Below are 17,449 nucleotides of genomic sequence, written 5' to 3'. Positions count from 1 at the left end.
GTCATGTATGGATGTGAGAGTTGGATCATAGAGAAGGCTGAGCACCGAAGAACTGATGCTTTTGAACTGTGGTGCTGGAGAAGACTCTTGAGAGTCCCTTGGATGGCAAGGAGATCAAAGCAGTCAATTCTTAAGGAAATCAACCCTGAATATTCATTGGAAGGACTGGTGCTGAAGCTGAAACTCCAATACTTTGGCCACCTGATGTGAAGAACTGTCTCAGTGTAAAAGACCCTGATGCTGGGAAAGATTGAAGGCAGGAGGAGAAGGGGATGACAGAGGACGAGATGGTTGGATGGTATCACCGATTCAGTGAACATGAGTTTGAGCAAGCTCCAGGAGATGATGAAGGACGAGGAAGCCTGGCATGCTGGCATGCTGTGACCATGGGGTCACACAGAGTAGGACATGATTGAGTGACTGAACAATAACAACACGTTTTTCACAATAGGACAGATAGTTTCACCAAGTTTAAAAGAATCACTGAAACTGTTATATTGTAATAATGCCAGGAGGAATGGATGGGTAGGGGAATAATTTAAGTTAATAGCAAAATTAAATATGGAATACATTTTAGATTAGGCATGTATTGGATTATATAAAATTATTTCCCTACATAAAGCACTCCTGTGTTTTTTTTTTTTTTTGTTTTATATCTTTAGCATGTAAAATGTGTTTGTGTACATGAATGTGTATATGTTTTGTATTATACACATTTAAAATCCTTGTGGTTTAAGAAAGTAAAAATACACTGAAGGTTAGAATAACGAGATATACTCACAGCCGTACTCCTTTTCTGTGGGAATAAACTGGTGTTTTTACATAATATATGTGAAGCACAACTTTGAAATAATGAGACTAATTCCTGTAAGCCACAGGAGAAAATAAGTCTCTTTACCTTATAGTTTCACTTTATACAATGTATCCCATCTATGCCTCCAAAATAGAGTGAAATACTCAAAATGTCTAACTTTTCTGGAAAAATTTTTCCAGAAATTTTCTGGAAAAATTTTGAATTATTTTTTTGCTATCTGCTTTTAGCATCATTATTTCCACGTAGTAATTCCAACTTTAAGCTGTTAGTTGTGACATAGTTTCACCTTTCTTCTTGCAAGTTAAATAGATCATCTGTAATAGAAACCTTCCAATCAGTCCATCCTAAAGGAGATCAGTCCTGGGTGTTCATTGGAAGGACTGATACTGAAGCTGAAACTCCACTACTTTGGCCACCTCATGCGAAGAGTTGACTCATTGGAAAAGACCCTGATGCTGGGAGGGGTTGAGGGCAGGAGGAGAAGGGGACGACAGAGGATGAGATGGCTGGATGGTATCACTGACTCGATGGACATGAGTTTGAGTAAACTCTGGGAGTTGGTGATGGATAGGGAGGCCTGGCATGCTGTGATTCATGGGGGTGCAAAGAGTTGGACACGAGTGAGCGACTGAAATGAACTGAACTGAAATATAAACCATTTCAAGAGTTTTGTGGTTAGAATCAGCAGAGAGTAGTTATTATGTGTTTAGTGTATAGTTGTAAAGGGATACTCATGACAGCAGGAGTAATTACTTACATGATGAGAATATTTCACCAGGGATCTCTTTGATGCTATTATGTGAGTCTTTCAGACTTCTGCAGATCGGAGTGTTTTAGAGAGGGGCATTATTATAATTTCTGTTTTCAAATACATTTATTACTAAGAAAAATGAATGTTTTCTTTCTTAGTATGAATTTTAAGTTTTAAATCTTATTTTCATTTATGTCTGCTCTTAACAGGTTTTATATTTCAAAAGGCGCTGTGGTAGATCAGTTGGGTGGAGACTTAAATTCAACTCCTCTTCACTGGGCCATCAGGTAAAGGTTTCTTTAAATACTGAAATTGCTATTTAGAATCAAAACTGATTCACGTATGTTCTGAATGTTACAGACCAGCACTTTGCCATAGAATTTTCTGTGAAGATGGAAATGTTTGTGCTGTCCCATAAGGTAGCGCCACTAGCCACATGTGAAATGTAAAGTGTGGCTAATGCCACTAAGGAATTGAGTTTTTAATTTTAGTTAATTTTAGCTAATTTGCATTTAAATAACTATATATGACTAGTAGTTCATACAGGAATTGCTGTTACAGACTACTTAAAAGACTCTTTTGTTTTTACTGCTTCATTAAAAAAAAAAATACCATTTTAAAGAGTTTCTGTAGATGATGTCTTTGTGTTTAATTGAGGGCCCAAACTAAATTGTATGTATTATATTTTATAATTAAAGTAAATATTTTTAATATTTGATCACGGACAAATGTGGTAATTTAGTGAGTGTAAACTCCATCAGTTCTTTTCCCTGGTATGGGTTGGCATCTGAAGTTGGAGTTAGTAAGTGTCTATTTGGATATGTAGCAACTTCTTCATCTTTCAATTTAACTCCATTCTCTCTGATGGGTGGAACTGAAACGAACCTGAAAGTGAAGTGGATAATTGTTCATTTAAGGCAAGGAGTTCAGTCTTTTCTCTGGAGTCAAGAATTTTGAAGAATCTGGGGTTATCTCATCCCCGGAAGCTACAGTACTTTACATAGAAATGAGCTGTATTCAAAGAGAAATATGTAGTTCCTAAGAACAGTATTACCACCTGTGGTCTGGGAGTTGTTACCCTACATTCAACATACCTGTTTCATGATTACTTTTTGTTTTTAAAATAGCAATGGCAAAGTCCAAGTGATTTTTAATTTCCATTTTTATTGTTAGTTATGTAAAATTATTTATACATTGTAGTAGTCTTACACATAAGATTTAAGGTAGATTGGGAGGTTATTATTAATAAACTTATTACCTGCATTCAAGGACTGTCCAAATAGTTCTAAGTTTGGAATGTCTACGTAAAAGATATTTAGAGAAGCTCCAGTGTTTTAAATATCTGTACACTGTTAAGAAATACTCTATATATAACCACAGTCCCTCATGTCTTAGGAATATTAGTTTCTCCCTGAAATTTTCTCTTTTGCACTATAGAGTACAGTATAATTTTTGTTCTCTTTTTTTCCAGACAAGGGCATTTACCCATGGTCATATTATTACTGCAGTATGGTGCAGACCCCGCTCTCATTGATGGAGAGGGATTCTGCGGCATCCACCTGGCCGTGTTATTTCAGCACATGCCCATTATAGCATATCTCATCTCTAAAGGACAGGTATGTTTTGAGACATATTTTGTATTTTAGCTGTTGTAAATCTGAAAGGACTCAGAGAGGATCTTTAGTAATAGTCCTCATTTTTAAGGTATAAAAATCATTTTTACAGATACCTGAATGTTCAAATACTAGCCTCAGTAAGTCTAGCTATTGAATACTGCTTTTCCAGCTTCACTGGAGCAAAAAGGATAGGTCATTTAGCTCAGTAACATATAATAGTTGTTTCTGAAACTGGTAAGCTTATAATAGTTTTTCTTGTGATCCCAGTAATTTGCAGAGTTTTTCAAAAACATGACTTCAAAGCCTGTATTTTTCTTTTGGTTGAATGTGGAAATGGTAGTCAAATCACTAAATTAACCCATCATTTGCTTTCATTATTTGAGTCCAAATGGAGACCAGTTTGAATGTATGTTTCTTTTTGTTCCCTGAAGTAATCCCATGAAAAATGACTTGCCTTAAGAGACATTCATTTATGGCACTGGTTAAATTATGGGTTGTTGGCAGTGGGAGTTTCACTGTCAGTTCTGCTTTCCTGGGATATGCTTTCTGGTAACAACTAGTTTATATATCAGTAGTTTCATTTGTAGCAGGCATGGAAACATGTTTGCACGAATGCTGTTGGAATGACTGTATTCTCTTTAAATAAGCACTTTCTGTTAGACTTAGCAATTCAAGTAGAATAATTATAACCTCTTGGTTCTCACTTTGGAAAGCTGTATGAAGAGTCATCTCTTTTACTTCACTTTGGGCTTCTTCCTCCAAGGCCTGTAAGAATATTCAGTCACTGGCTTTTTTGGGGGGTTGGGGGCCCTTGGTTGAGGTATTGGACCCCATTTTTTTAAGTGGACCATATCTTCTTGGAGCTATGATTTCCCTTTTATTTTCTGTATTCTCAAAAATAGAAAAGAATTTTTCATGTTTTACTCTTTGAAACATAGTAAATTCAAAAATACAATTTATTTTGTATTCTTGCCTCAGAAGGTAGAGTTTACTCTTACTGAAAGTGTTTAAGTAGAGACTGGATGACTTTGTCCAAGAGGTGATAGTTTGAATTAATGTGTCAGTTAAAGTCTAAACTAGATAACTTCTAAGGTCTCTACTGTCTCATATTTGATGGTGATTATCAACATTTTTCTGTCCCTTTGTCTTCTTCCACTCACAACATACAACATTTAAAATCATATATTCAGATTTTTCCCTTTAAAAATATTTTGTAGGAATCAGTGGATTTTTACCCTATGGACATGAAACAGAACATTATTTTATTCAAATGATATCTGAACCCTTGTAGACACACTGGTGGTGTTGAATGTATTAGAGGTACTTCTACTAAGAGAGGAAGCAGAAGCTTGACTGTGTTTACAGTTAGGCTGATCAACTCTTCTTTTTTTAACAGAGTGTGAATACGATAGATGTAAACGGACAGACACCTCTCATGTTATCAGCTAACAAAGTACTTGGGTAAGTAAGTTTAATTGAATTGCCTTATTCTGACTCTTGATTCTAGCAATTTAAGTATCTTATTCTATGTGAGGTGACACAACTTTCTGAAGAAAGTAAGATTTTCCATCTTGTGTCTGTGACATGCACTTTTAATGTAGTTGTAGTTAGAAAAGCAGCTTTGAAATAAATTTTCTCTTTTCTGATAGCTTTGGGGAAAAGTTTGAAAGCTACCAATAAGAAAAAAGTTTCCTTACAGATCACCTGGAGATTCCAGGGCGTATACTTAATTAACAGAATTTGCATTTCTTAGTTCATGTTTCTCAAGAATGGCTACAGGTTTAAATGCTCCCATAATTTGAAATCTAGATGATAAATATGCATTTCAAAAAACAATAAATTTGAGAGTTCTCTGACATTGTTGACTACTCTGAAAATATTAATTGTAATTGAAAATTGCAATTATGAAAATAGCATGTTTATATGTTCATATCAGGTACTTAGATATTTAAGTTTTTGTGTGTTTTATCATTACTACTTGTGATTATTGGTCACCATATTGTCCAACTTCTGTTATTCTTCTGTTCAAATACTTGTTGCACCTTGTCCTTTATCAGTTTTGTTTCCAGTGTTGTACTTCGTTTCTGAGTCTGCTTTTACTTAGAATGTCACTCCTAGGAACTGAATTAGTCCTGATGCTATTTCCTTTTAGTTCATAGACTGGTAGGGCTCGAATTTGGGGTAGAATTTTGTCAAAAAGCATTTTGTCATCTTTGCTAGTAACTCTGAGGTCATGTATAATGTTTTAAAATCCTGAATAGAATGAGTAAAATAGATTATTGTTTTATTAAAGGAATCTCTTGAGTAGTCATGAAAGAAGTAAAAGTATTGACGATGAAGTAAAAAAATAATTCAATTCTGCTTTCAAGTCCTTAACTTTCTATGATAAATGATTTAGGGCATTTTTATACTACTTTATGTAATAAGTGGTTGGAGGGAGAATGTGAAATTAGCTTTTGGTTTGTCTCCTCAAATATGATGTTGTATGTTTAATTTTTTAACTGGATAAATAACATAGCATTTAATGTTGGCCAAAGTAAAAAAAAAAATTAAAAAAGTTAATCATTAGAACAGCAGCATGAAAATAAAAATTTGAAAAACAAAAGCAACTATTCCATTGTATTGTTGTTAAAATTACATTATGTAGCAGACAATTAATAGATTTCTCTTGGGGCAGCAACTTGGGCCTCACCAGTATTAGCACCTAGAGTAGAATTCTGCACAGAGAAGTTCTGCAGTTTTCAGAATACTTACTGATTGGTTCATTGATACATTATCAAACAGGTTCATTATTTACATTTACCCTTCAAATCATTCTAATAAATGATCCTTGGTGTTTTATTGTTTTGAGACAGGCCAGAACCAACTGGATTTCTTTTAAAGTTTAATCCTTCTCTCAACATAGTTGATAAAATACATCAAAACACTCCACTTCACTGGGCGGTTGCAGCAGGAAATGTTAATGCTGTTGATAAGCTCTTGGAAGCTGGTTCTAGCCTGGATGTCCGAAATGTTAAGGTATGGCCAGGTGTTTATCTCTCTTAGCTTATTACGTCTGCAGTTACCACACGATACATATAAACAATATTAGCTGGCTACCCTTGGAATAAATACATTGAATCTATGATTCTCGTGAGTTTGTAAAACTTGTTTAGCATTGGGACTTCCCTGGTGGCTTAGTGGCTAAGATTCCACGCTCCTAATACAGGGAACCTGGGTTCAATCCCTGATCAGGGAACTAGGCCCCACATACCCCAACTAAGAGTTCGCACACCACAGCTATAAAAGATGCTGCATGTGCAACTAAAGATCGCATGTGCCGCAACCAAGATGTGGCTCAACCAAATAAATAAATATTAAAAAAAAAGTTTAGCACTTATGCTGTATCAAAAATAAAATTGAACTTTTTCTTTCTTTTATAGGGAGAAACCCCTCTTGACATGGCCCTGCAAAGCAAAAATCGGCTCATTATTCACATGCTAAAAACGGAGGCCAAAACTCGAGCCAACAAAAATTTCAGACTTTGGAGATGGCTGCAGAAGTGTGAGGTATTTTCATACAGGGCCTATCCTGTGGGCTGAAAGAACTGTTTTGTCCATTTGTTTTTGTGTTTGAAGGCATCAGGGAAAACCAAGGAGTTGGCCTACTGCTGCATTGTATCTGCAGGTTATATCTGCCATACATCCCATAACCCAAAGTTGGAAATTTGGCACTTTTACTGGCAATTTATTGTTGGTTCTCAGCTAGATGGCTCTACAGCTCCATGTTACCTTGTGAATACCATAGCATATTTCCATGTTATTTCATGAGTGAATTGAAACACAAATGGTTTAGATTCTTAGAGAAGCAAAAGGAAAAGTCATTGTTGCAAGGAATTTTATTGGAGTTATTCTGAACTTGTTCCTCTTAAAATTTTTTTCAAAGGGGAAATAATAACATTCAAAATGTTTTCTTAGAATCAGGAAGAGTTAAACCTAAAAAATTACGATGTTGTAAGTTTCAGGCATTTGATGTCACTTCATAAAATCAAAAGCATTCACAATTTTGAGAGATGAAACCGAACCTTTATTCTTTTTTTAACTTGGCAGTTCTTCTGAGTGGTGGTCTTCTAAAGTTGAAAGTGAACAACAACAACGAAAAAGTGAATGGAATGATAGAAAAAATTAGAATGGTCAGCTTGCTCTTATGTCCAGCAAAATCTAAGTTGTAATAGAGAATGTAATTAGGATTGTTAAAATGGATATTCAATTGATTTTACTGTTTAACGTCTTCACATATGATAGCGTTGTCTTCAGAATGTATAGAATTCCTTCAGATTCTAGATTAACAGGCATGAGATTTCTGTGCAGAGGATCCCCACAAATACTACACCAATTTTGCATTTAAGTATGGGAAAGGAGGAAAAAAGAAATAACAGTTACTCCTTAGTCTCCTTTGCCATCTCCTCTGCTCCCTCTACTGCTTCATTAGTAGAGTATCCCAGGGTCTTGTCCTTGGACCTCTTTTCTGTCTAGTCATTCCCTTGGTGGTTTCTTGTGCTTCCATGGTTTTAAATGCCATCTACATGTTGACAACTCCCAAATGTATCTCTAATTCAGACCTATCCAGTTACCTACTTGATTTATCCATTCACCATCCAAAAGGCATCGTCAGTATAACATCCAAAACCGAGCTCCTGATCTCTCCTCCCCACTGCCCCCAACTATTCAGTCTAGAGCTTCCCCATCTCAGCAGGTGGCAACTTACTCTCCAGTTACCTTTGCCTCTTTGTCATATTGTGTTACCAGACCATGAGAAAAACATATTGGCTAGTTCAGCCCTCAGTGTATATCCAGCATCTGACTCTTCTCACCACTTTACCATGACATTTTGGTCCAGCCACCATTATTTTTTATGTGAATTCCTGCAGCTCTCTGACATTTTTCTGCCTCCACTCACCTCTGGTCTCTTCTCCATAGAGCAGTCAGATGAATTTTACAATGTAAGTGAAATCCTATCATTCATCTGCTCAGAGTACTGTGATGTCTCCCCCTTTCTCCCAGAATAAAAGCCAAAAACCTTAAAAAGCTTCCATCCAGCTTTCGATATACTAAAAAATTCACTTAGTACGTTTGTCTGTCTTCCCCTACTAGAATTTAGGCTTCATGAGAGAAGGACTTTAAATTCATTGATGTGTTCCCAAGTACCTAGAACAGTGCCTAGCATATGATGTACACTGGAATATTTGTTGAACAAGGAAATAGTGTGGTTCATCCGTGAGTGTTATATCTGCGATTAAAATTGTGAGATTCACATTTAATTGTTATTTCTGTTCTGAGATTATATTGCATGTAGATTCTAAGTTTACCTTAAAAAAAAAACCACCCTAGACTTGCTCATTATGTGTTATCATGCAAATTAGAATTGGAAGCATATTAAAGGCTTCCTATCATTTGAAATTATCCATCCTCAGAACATGGTTTAAAGGAGTAAAGATTGAAGAAGACAGAGCAGAATATAAAGGTCATGCATACTGCAGTTAAGGGACTGCACTGCACAGATGTGGTGTCCGGCTTTAATACAGACAGCCACAGTGTTGCTTCCTTCTTTTAACTTTGTGGAATAAACGCATATTATATAGCATCCTGATGATGTGTTTCAGACTTTGACCTCCATGTGACATATGACACTGAGAACTACTCTCTTCTTGAAACTCCCTTCTCTGGCTTGACTGGAACATTTCTTCCGGTCCTCGTCCTGCCTTTCTGGTCATACTGGTCATACTTTCCTACTTACCTTTTGGGACTTAGCTTTTTTCCCCTTGAATGTTTCTGTTGGCCAAGCTTCTGCCCTATTCACCTGCACACAGTCCTCAGGATGCTTTTCATTCCTGTCTTTCCAGTCGGTGTACTGATTAAACACTAAGTTTTGTCCTGTATGGTAGATCTGCTTTTCTGACTGACTCCTGGCTGTCTCCTAGATGTCTACAATTCCACATGCCCTAAATGAAAGTCATCTTTTCTGCAAACTTGTTCCTTCTGACCTTCTTTATTAGGGCATGGCACCATGCAATGCCTAGATTGGAACTTTTGTACTTTCTTCATTGAATCTTGGGTATATTGATTTTTGTGTGGTCTTTTTGTCCAGCTTTATGCCTTCTGACATATAATACTGTTTGAAAATTATTTTTTTTAATGTCAGCTATCATTAACACATTTCTAGAAGATCAACATTTCTTGGAGTGTAAGACAGCAAAACTAAACATGTTTAAGCAACATTTTTTTAATGCAAAGTTTTAAAAGATTGCTTTCAAGATTTGTAATTTCTTAAAGTTCAGATTTATCTATCAGCAATTTTGAAGAAAAACTGTTTTTGTGCTGTTGTATTAACTTACTATATATTTAGGAAATAGTTTTTCTTTTGAACTATTATTAGGTGCTTAGGAGGTAAAATCCATTAAGTTCTAAAATTCTGAATCTCTTAATAGGTCTTCCTGCTGCTGCTGCTTTCTGTGATTACCATGTGGGCTGTTGGATATATATTGGACTTCGATTCAGATTCTTGGCTTTTAAAAGGATTTCTTTTAATAATATTGTTTTTTCTGACATCTTTGTTTCCAAGGTGTGTATTAGTCCTTGCAAAGCTGGTTATTGCATTTCCAATTTGAGTACTCTTTTTTTATTGTTACTAGCTGGAGCCACAGATTTTTATTGAACTATCAATGTTACTTATCACATAGAATGATCCTCAAGGTGGGAGGGCAAGGCTTTGGTGGTATATGATTTGACTGATAGCAAATCGGTCAATCCACTAATTTAATTGCATTGACAATTGGCAGAAAATAAATATCTTAGCTCACTTTTTTGCCTAGGTCACTTTTTGAATTGTTAATGAATAATGGAAAGATTTTTGTAACTATTTTGCATGTTTTTTTCTATTCTAAATCTAAATTCATTTTAAGCTAGTTGTTTTTAGTTCTTAATGTTGTTTAGGTAAGAAGCAACCTAAGTTAATCATAGGAAGTTATAAAATAGTAACTGTGCTATAGTTCTATTTTTAATAAAATATTCATGCATTATAAATATGTATATATGTAGTCACTAGTTGAGTCAGATTGCCTGGGTTCAAGTCACGCTTTACCACATGACAGTCTGACCTTGAGCAAGTTGGTTTACCTCTCTGTGCCTCGATTTCTTCACCTCTAAGATGAGGGTGATGTTTATGACAATGCCTGCCTTGTGGTTAATACAAATATAATGGTTAAAACCATGACTGATGCGCAGTACTCAGTACTCGGTAGCCAGCACTTCTTTTCGTCTCCCTTTCCCAGTAGAGTGGGCCCCATCCTGGGATTACTGCCCCCCGCTGCTCTTCGCTGCTCCTCACCCCCCACACCCAGTGCCCTCCCAGGTCCTCCCTGCCCTGCCCCAGCTGGCCTGCGCTCGCCCTCTCCTCAGCTGGCTCCTTAGGCCGGGCCTCCTCACTGACCTCCTGGCTCCAGCTCCTACCCCACTGTAGTTCCTCCTCACTCAGCAATCAAGGGTGGGCTTTAAAAAAAACACCAGTTTCTGTCTTCTCTCCCTGCATAAAGCCCTCCCTGCATAAAGCATATCATTCCTTTGAGAATGATGTCCAGGTGAGGTGCTATGTCATCACCCCTTCCCCTCTGCATTCTCTCTTACTTCCACTGCCCTCCAGCCTTCTTTCTGTTTCTAGAACACAACGAGTTCGTACCCACCTGGGGCCTTGGCTCTTGCTCGTGTGTCTTTCTGGAGGGCTCTGTTTTGTACCGTGTTGTTACGTAGCGGGAGACGTCTCATGGACCTCAGCTTCCAGCATCCCCTCCTTAGCCAAGCCGTGTCTGACTGGCTCTGCTGTATCCTCCCCTTGTATTTTCTTCATGGCGCTTAATTACTGTTTCCTGGAATGTAAGGCCCGTACAAGCAGGACACTTGTCTCTCCTTCGAACATTTTCAGTCACTGAAGGAAAGGAAAACGTAACGATGATGATCTATAAGAGAGGATCTAAAAGAAAGTGCATGTTGCTGTCTTCAGGGTGTGATTATGAGTGTTCCTATGTCCTTTGTCTGCTTACCAGCATTTTGTGGAATAAGCATGAGTTGCTTTTGTTATTTAAAAAAAAAAGCATTAGCAGCATTTTACCACTTAGTCATTCAAGAGCAGGACAGTAGGCTGGAAATGAACTTAAAAGCTCAAGTTTCTGAAAAATAGTAAAATGCCTGAAATTGCTTGCTATGCAGAAAATTTGTAAGTTAGAGATATTCATTCATTTCCCACTAATTGGATTGACTTGGTTTTCAAATAAATTTTAAGCCAAATTGCAATCACTTTTTTTCTTTTTTCCAGAGAGAAAGCAAAGGCTGGCAATATCTACTCACCTAGGATAGGGGCATTTGAGATTTTGTGTTAATAGAAACTCATGTTATAAAATATTTATATAGAAACTGTGAGTCGAGGGCTTCATATGCTATGCTTAGTTAGCATATGGACACTGTTCAAATGGGAGGCAAATGCATATGGCAGCTTTGTCCATTCTACTTTTATTTCTTCCACTCTTTAGAGTCCCAATTTCACGGAGTAAGAGGCTATAAACTTCCACTATTACTAGGCTCCACAGGAGGTTGGCTGTTGATCCAGGCTGCTATATGATACCTGTCAGAGTAGACAGGTTGTAGTAGCAGGCTGTTACAAATAAGATAGTTCGCTGCACCACTTAATTAGGTCAAACAAATTTTGCTGCAGACAAGCCATGCCATGAAGGTTATGTGGGCTCCAGTTGGCCTATTCTGGCAGCGTATTGGGGGCCTGAGGTGTGGGATCTTTACTTGTTGCCAAGTGTTATTTTATCATAGTTGTGCTTAGGATCTTGATAGCTTTTTAAAAACCCTTTAATATGTGTGTTCAATCATTGTTGTTTTATGATATAAATTTTAAAATAGATCTAGCTAAACTATATTCATGTCTAGATTTACTGTATTGAATATTTAATGTAAAAGATTTTTTCTTCTTTTGAAACTGTAATAGTAAACATTTGGGTAAGTTTTATGTGGATTTCCATTTTGTTTGTGATCCAAGCAAGATGGTTGGGGCTTGATGACTAGTGCCACCGTTAACCTGTATGTATCTTTTTATGTTACCTGTCTGCTTCACAAGCTGATTATAGGATAGAAATGCTCAAGGTTGTGTGCCTCTGTGTGTTTCAAAAATACACTGCTAGCTTCGCATTTAGCTTGTTAAATGTGAAGATGACTCTCTAGGGATTTAAATTTTTGCATTTTGAAAATATAACGTGTATTTGAAAATACAACATGCCAAAAATACAAATATGTGTTTCAATAGAAATAAAAAATATTAATTGAAAATATAGTGTTATTGGGGGTGGAATAATGTGTAAGTTAGTTACAGGAACTAGAACATTCACTTTTTGAGAGTCCCAGTGTTTCAGTCTTCTCACATGTAAAATGAAGCGATGATGGTGTGTAGCTCTTATCACATGGAAAGTGGCACATAGCACTTAGTGAAAGCTGTTGTTATCTGAGGTCTTCTTTATTCTCACTATTATTATTATTTAAGGGAATTTAGAACTGAAATGAATGTGATTCATACTTTCACTAATACCTTATGTTTATGCTTTTTTTCTTTTAGGTTCTTGCTCGGGTACAAGAGCCTTATATACTTACCAACAGTCTTTCTGCTGAGTTCCATTTTTTGGATGTTTATGACTTGGTTCATCTTATTCTTTCCTGATATCCTTCAAGTTTACATTTAAACGCATATCTCATTTAGCTTTTAAAAATGACTAAAATTTAGATACTAGATGAGATCCAGGGAATGTAAATCAAATTTATATTAATTTAATGGTCTTGATTGAAGGTGTTTAATGTTGGAAATCTGCTGAATTCTGGACATGATCTCAGGATACACTATGGAAACAGAAGGTGTTTAGTATTAATTACACATAGGAAGGAAACAGTTTAACAATATATTAAAACAGTGAATGAATTATGAATTATTTAGATCCATAAAAATTACTGTATTGCCTTGAGGTTCTCTTTAAGGTCAGATGGTTCTTTTAACTTGGTCAGCAGTTATAGTCGATTAATAAATCTGAGTACCAAGATTACCTGTATAGGTGGAATACTGAAGGAAATGTGTCCTCCTCAGCAGTGGTCAGTGCAGTGTTATTGTCCAAGGCAGTGATTTTCAGTGCACAGTAAAATTTGCATTGCCACCCAAAATATATGTGAGACAAAAGCACATCCTAATATGTGCTTTACTCTGACATTTTTGTATTTTATTCTATTTCCTTTTTTGAAAATGTGAGTCATAGGCCACTTAAATCTTTCATGACCTACTAGTGGATGGCAACTTGTAGTTTAAAAAAACAGCAGCTCATCTAAGAGATTGGTTTATCACTTGAGGAGCAGGGCCCAGGCCAAATCCAGTCATCTGAAAGTGAGAATAGGGGTTACTTCTAGTTTATAGCTATTTATAGCTCCCATCAAGAAGGATGCATTTTCTCCAGTTTCCAGAGTTCCCACCTCTTTCCGGGCTCCTTTCTCTCCCTCAAAGGGCCCTAGGAAGCCATTCAAAGCCTTGCTTTCCTTACAGGCCAGAAGAAGAAGGGATGTGGTGGATAGACGTGTACCTTTAAGCATATTCCTTTAACTCTCTGTTATTCCTCTTTCTGGGAGTGGTACACTTGAAAGAATACTGCTTATAAGAGAGATGCGTTCACTCATTTTTTTTCATTGGAATAAATATAAAGTGAGAGAGGCATATGAGTTCTGAGTACATTTGTCACCCTTCATTATAGCATGTTTTTACTTTAATGATGCTCTTTATTTCTGAGCGTCATCTCTAGTACTTTTCAGATTCCTTTAAATAAATGACACAGTATACCATGGGGGTCATTTTGACTTTTCAAAAGATTTTATTGCATTAACTTTCATCTCAATTATTGATTTGAGGGCAGCTTTTTAAGCACTGGCCTTATGACCGCCGCTTAATAAAGGCTTGGGTGATGTCATTATGTGATACAAAAATACTTCATCACTTATAGAAGTCCCAAGGCTTGTAAATGCTTTGGTAATTGACGTAGTACTAAAAGGGCTGGCTGATATTTTTATTTACCAATTCATATGCAGTGGAGTAAACATAGTTTAAAAATTGTGTTTCTTGATGCCTTTTTAAAATGTGGGTAACTCATGCTCTTTCAGATTTTGCACCAAAGAAATGTGGTAGTTTTTACATTGAGTTATTTCAAATTTGCCGTGTAAGTATTAACAAAAAATGTTACTCCACCATAGTTTGAAAACCTCAATTACAGAGGTAGTTAGTTAGTATTCAGCTGAGTTTACTGCTGTTTAGTATTTCTGAAGATGTCATAACATGAGAAGGACTGATTCAATTTCCATAGCTGGGACAGAGTCTTAAAGGATGTTGGAGTTGACAGGAAGGTGGTTACTGACATGTCCAGCATGAAGCCAGTTCTAATGAGCGCTCAGGCTGCTGCTGGTGGGGCCAGATCAGTCAGTAGGTGGCGCCATCAGATCAGTGTTTTCCAAGCTGAATGCTAAATGCTATCTGAACTGCCTTGAGTGTGCACCGAGGTGCTTCCCTGGAAAGACCCCATCCTGAGGGTGTAGTCTAGTCATGTTGCCGTGTCTGCATTGCACGGGGCCTCCACTCCCACAGCCGCTTTGCCCATCACGGGAAGAGAACCTGTGAACATTGTGGAAGGAGTGTGGTCTTTGGAATCAGACAGTGAATTGGAATTCTGGCTTTTTTTTTTTTTTCTTACTAGTTATTATGTGAAGTGAAGTGAAAGTTGTTCAGTTGTGTCCAACTGTTTGGGACCCCATAGACTGTAGCCCACCAGGCTCCTCTGTCCATGGAATTGTCCAGGCCAGAATACTGGAGTTGTGTTGCCATTCCCTTCTCCAGGGGATCTTCCCAACCCAGGGATCGAACCCAGGCCTCCCACATTGCAGGCGGATTCTTTACCTGCTGAGCCATGGTACCAGTGGGCAAATAATTTCACTGAATATCAGTTTTCCTGTAAATTAGGGATAACAGTACCAAGTTCATCAGGTGGCTGCAAATATTGCTATGTTAGGATGTCTGTAAAATGCTGCCCCTAGTCCCCATTCTGTAAATAATACCTATTATTATTATCAATTACTCTTATGAACAAAATCTGTGTGGAAGGTTTTACGTTGGAATTTTAAGAGCAGTTCTAGGTTAGCTCTTGAGAGGAACACTTTCTTTTAGTGCCTTTTGTGTGTACTTGTGGCTTTTATGAGGCAGGTTTGAGAGAAGGAGAGAAGGCCTTACTGATAAGTTTGGAAGTAAGATTAAGATTTAGCAAAGAGATGGTGAACCTCTGAACATGACATTTGGGATTCCAGCTATAGCTGAGTTAAGTTTAAGAGGGATCAATATGTGAAGTCCTGATACTGAGTTTCAGAGAATCAGCGTGATACAAGTACACATCGTGGTGAGAATGACACAGCCTCAGAGCAGGTGAAGAAGAACCAGGAGCTTTGACTAGAAGCCTGGTATGTGCAGTGATGCGGCTTTCGAGGAAACCAGCGTATTGTCTAGTAGTATTAGGAGGACGTGAGTGTCCAAGCAATAGACATCAGCATCTCACTGTCTATTGCACTGGTCAGAACACACCTGAGATGTGTTTGCTCTGTTTCAAATTCTGTTCTTTTGAAAAGAGACGGTGGCAAACAGAGGAACATATGCAGGAAAGCATGTTGTACGAGCAGTGATATTGCTGCTTATCCTGGAGGTGTAAGCTCTGCCTTCCAATTTCAAGTGCCTGAAAGTCTGCCGTTTGGAAGCCAGTGCATTGTAGAGAATGAGCACTCAATAAAAATGTTGGAAGCAGCTCCTGTAGCATCTGCCTATAGGGCAACTATAGTGTGGATCTACAGTGTAGATATAAAGGAGCTAAAGAATGAAAACCAGTTAATCCAAGTTATAAAATGGCAGATCTCAGATTGATGTTGAGAAGTATTTTAGCTGCAAAAGGGTCACAAGCTAACTGAGGAGGCTAAATTGTCTATAGATAACTATAATCCAGGGTTGAGTGCCATAGAATTAGCATTCTTCAGTTCAGGGAAGGGAGAGAATCCTTTTCCACAGGGAAAGACCTCAAGTGAAAGGAAGGCTATAAGTCAGGTCTTGAAGGCAGTTAGGACTAGGACATCCTGAAAGTATGATTTTAGAAGTAGATGGGGGAAGTGGGGAGCACTTGAGAACAGTGAGCCATACAAAGCAAGGGCATGGGAACAAGGAATGCTTGGCTTTCATGTGAGGGAATAGTGAAGGGATCCTTTTATTTGGAAGGAGAGGATCCATCGATTTCTGCAGGATTTGTTTTAAAGATTATTCAGAACAGGAGCCCCAAATTTGTTCCACTCAATATGTGAGATTATTCTGTGATTCAGTTGGAGGTTTTTGAGACTGTCATGTATGTTGATCAGGATTTTAGGGGAATTCAATTTCAATTTCACACAGCTTTTTTTAAAAAAATTTTTTGGATCCTGTCTTTTTCATTAAGCCAGACCCGTCTGCAGATAAACTAATAAACTAAACCAATAAGATCCATTCCTGCCTACCAGAACCAGATGTGGTAGTGCTTGTTTTTTGTGGGTAAGAGCAGTACTTCTCAAACTATAGTGTGCGAGTGCATCCCCTAGGGATCTTGGTAAACTCCAGAGTCTGCTTCTGCAGGTCTGGGGTGAGGTCTGGAGCTCAAGCGTTCTAATAAGCTCCCAGGTAAAGCCATTGCTATGGGTCCACAGACCACACTTTGAGAAGCAAGAGTTTAGAGTTTGTTCTATGGCTACTTTTTTCCACTCTGGAGTTTAGCACCAGGCAGCTTGGCAATACCTTGGAAGGCAGATACAGTTACTGTGTTAATATAATGATTTTAATTGGACAAGGAGAACTGGTTTACTGCTGGTTTATTGGTTCATTATTGCACATTCATTTGTCCTTCCCTGGAGCAAAATTTTCCTTTTTGATACAAAGGATTTGAACCACTTTAAAAGCACTTGAAAGTGGGTAATGTCTATCTTTGAAACACTTTATCTTAACTTAGCCATAGTATCTGCCTTTCCAAATAGTATCTAATTTGTAACCACTTTGCAAGGAGAACAATTTGTTTGTTTCTGAATTAACTCAGCCTAATACTACTAAAAGAAGAATTACATTATTAAACTTCGGTGTAAGAAATGTTTGCTAGCATTAATC

The 17,449-nt window shown here is 37.4% G+C and overlaps 1 protein-coding gene across 1 annotated transcript in view; it reads left to right on the top strand.

Annotated features, from left to right (window-relative positions):
• ZDHHC13 (zinc finger DHHC-type palmitoyltransferase 13) overlaps nucleotides 1-17,449 on the top strand; it is a 52,709-nt gene that overhangs the window by 20,303 nt on the left and 14,957 nt on the right. The window contains exons 4-10 of the mRNA XM_065937250.1: nucleotides 1,775-1,852; nucleotides 3,037-3,181; nucleotides 4,578-4,642; nucleotides 6,037-6,199; nucleotides 6,604-6,729; nucleotides 9,648-9,781; nucleotides 12,827-12,929. Of these exons, the coding sequence (XP_065793322.1) occupies nucleotides 1,775-1,852; nucleotides 3,037-3,181; nucleotides 4,578-4,642; nucleotides 6,037-6,199; nucleotides 6,604-6,729; nucleotides 9,648-9,781; nucleotides 12,827-12,929 (814 nt within the window). The remainder of the gene's footprint in view (nucleotides 1-1,774; nucleotides 1,853-3,036; nucleotides 3,182-4,577; nucleotides 4,643-6,036; nucleotides 6,200-6,603; nucleotides 6,730-9,647; nucleotides 9,782-12,826; nucleotides 12,930-17,449) is intronic.

Source organism: Muntiacus reevesi, chromosome 5 (assembly GCF_963930625.1).
Source record: "Muntiacus reevesi chromosome 5, mMunRee1.1, whole genome shotgun sequence".
NCBI lineage: Eukaryota > Metazoa > Chordata > Mammalia > Artiodactyla > Cervidae > Muntiacus > Muntiacus reevesi.
This window is presented reverse-complemented; position numbering and strand designations above follow the sequence as displayed.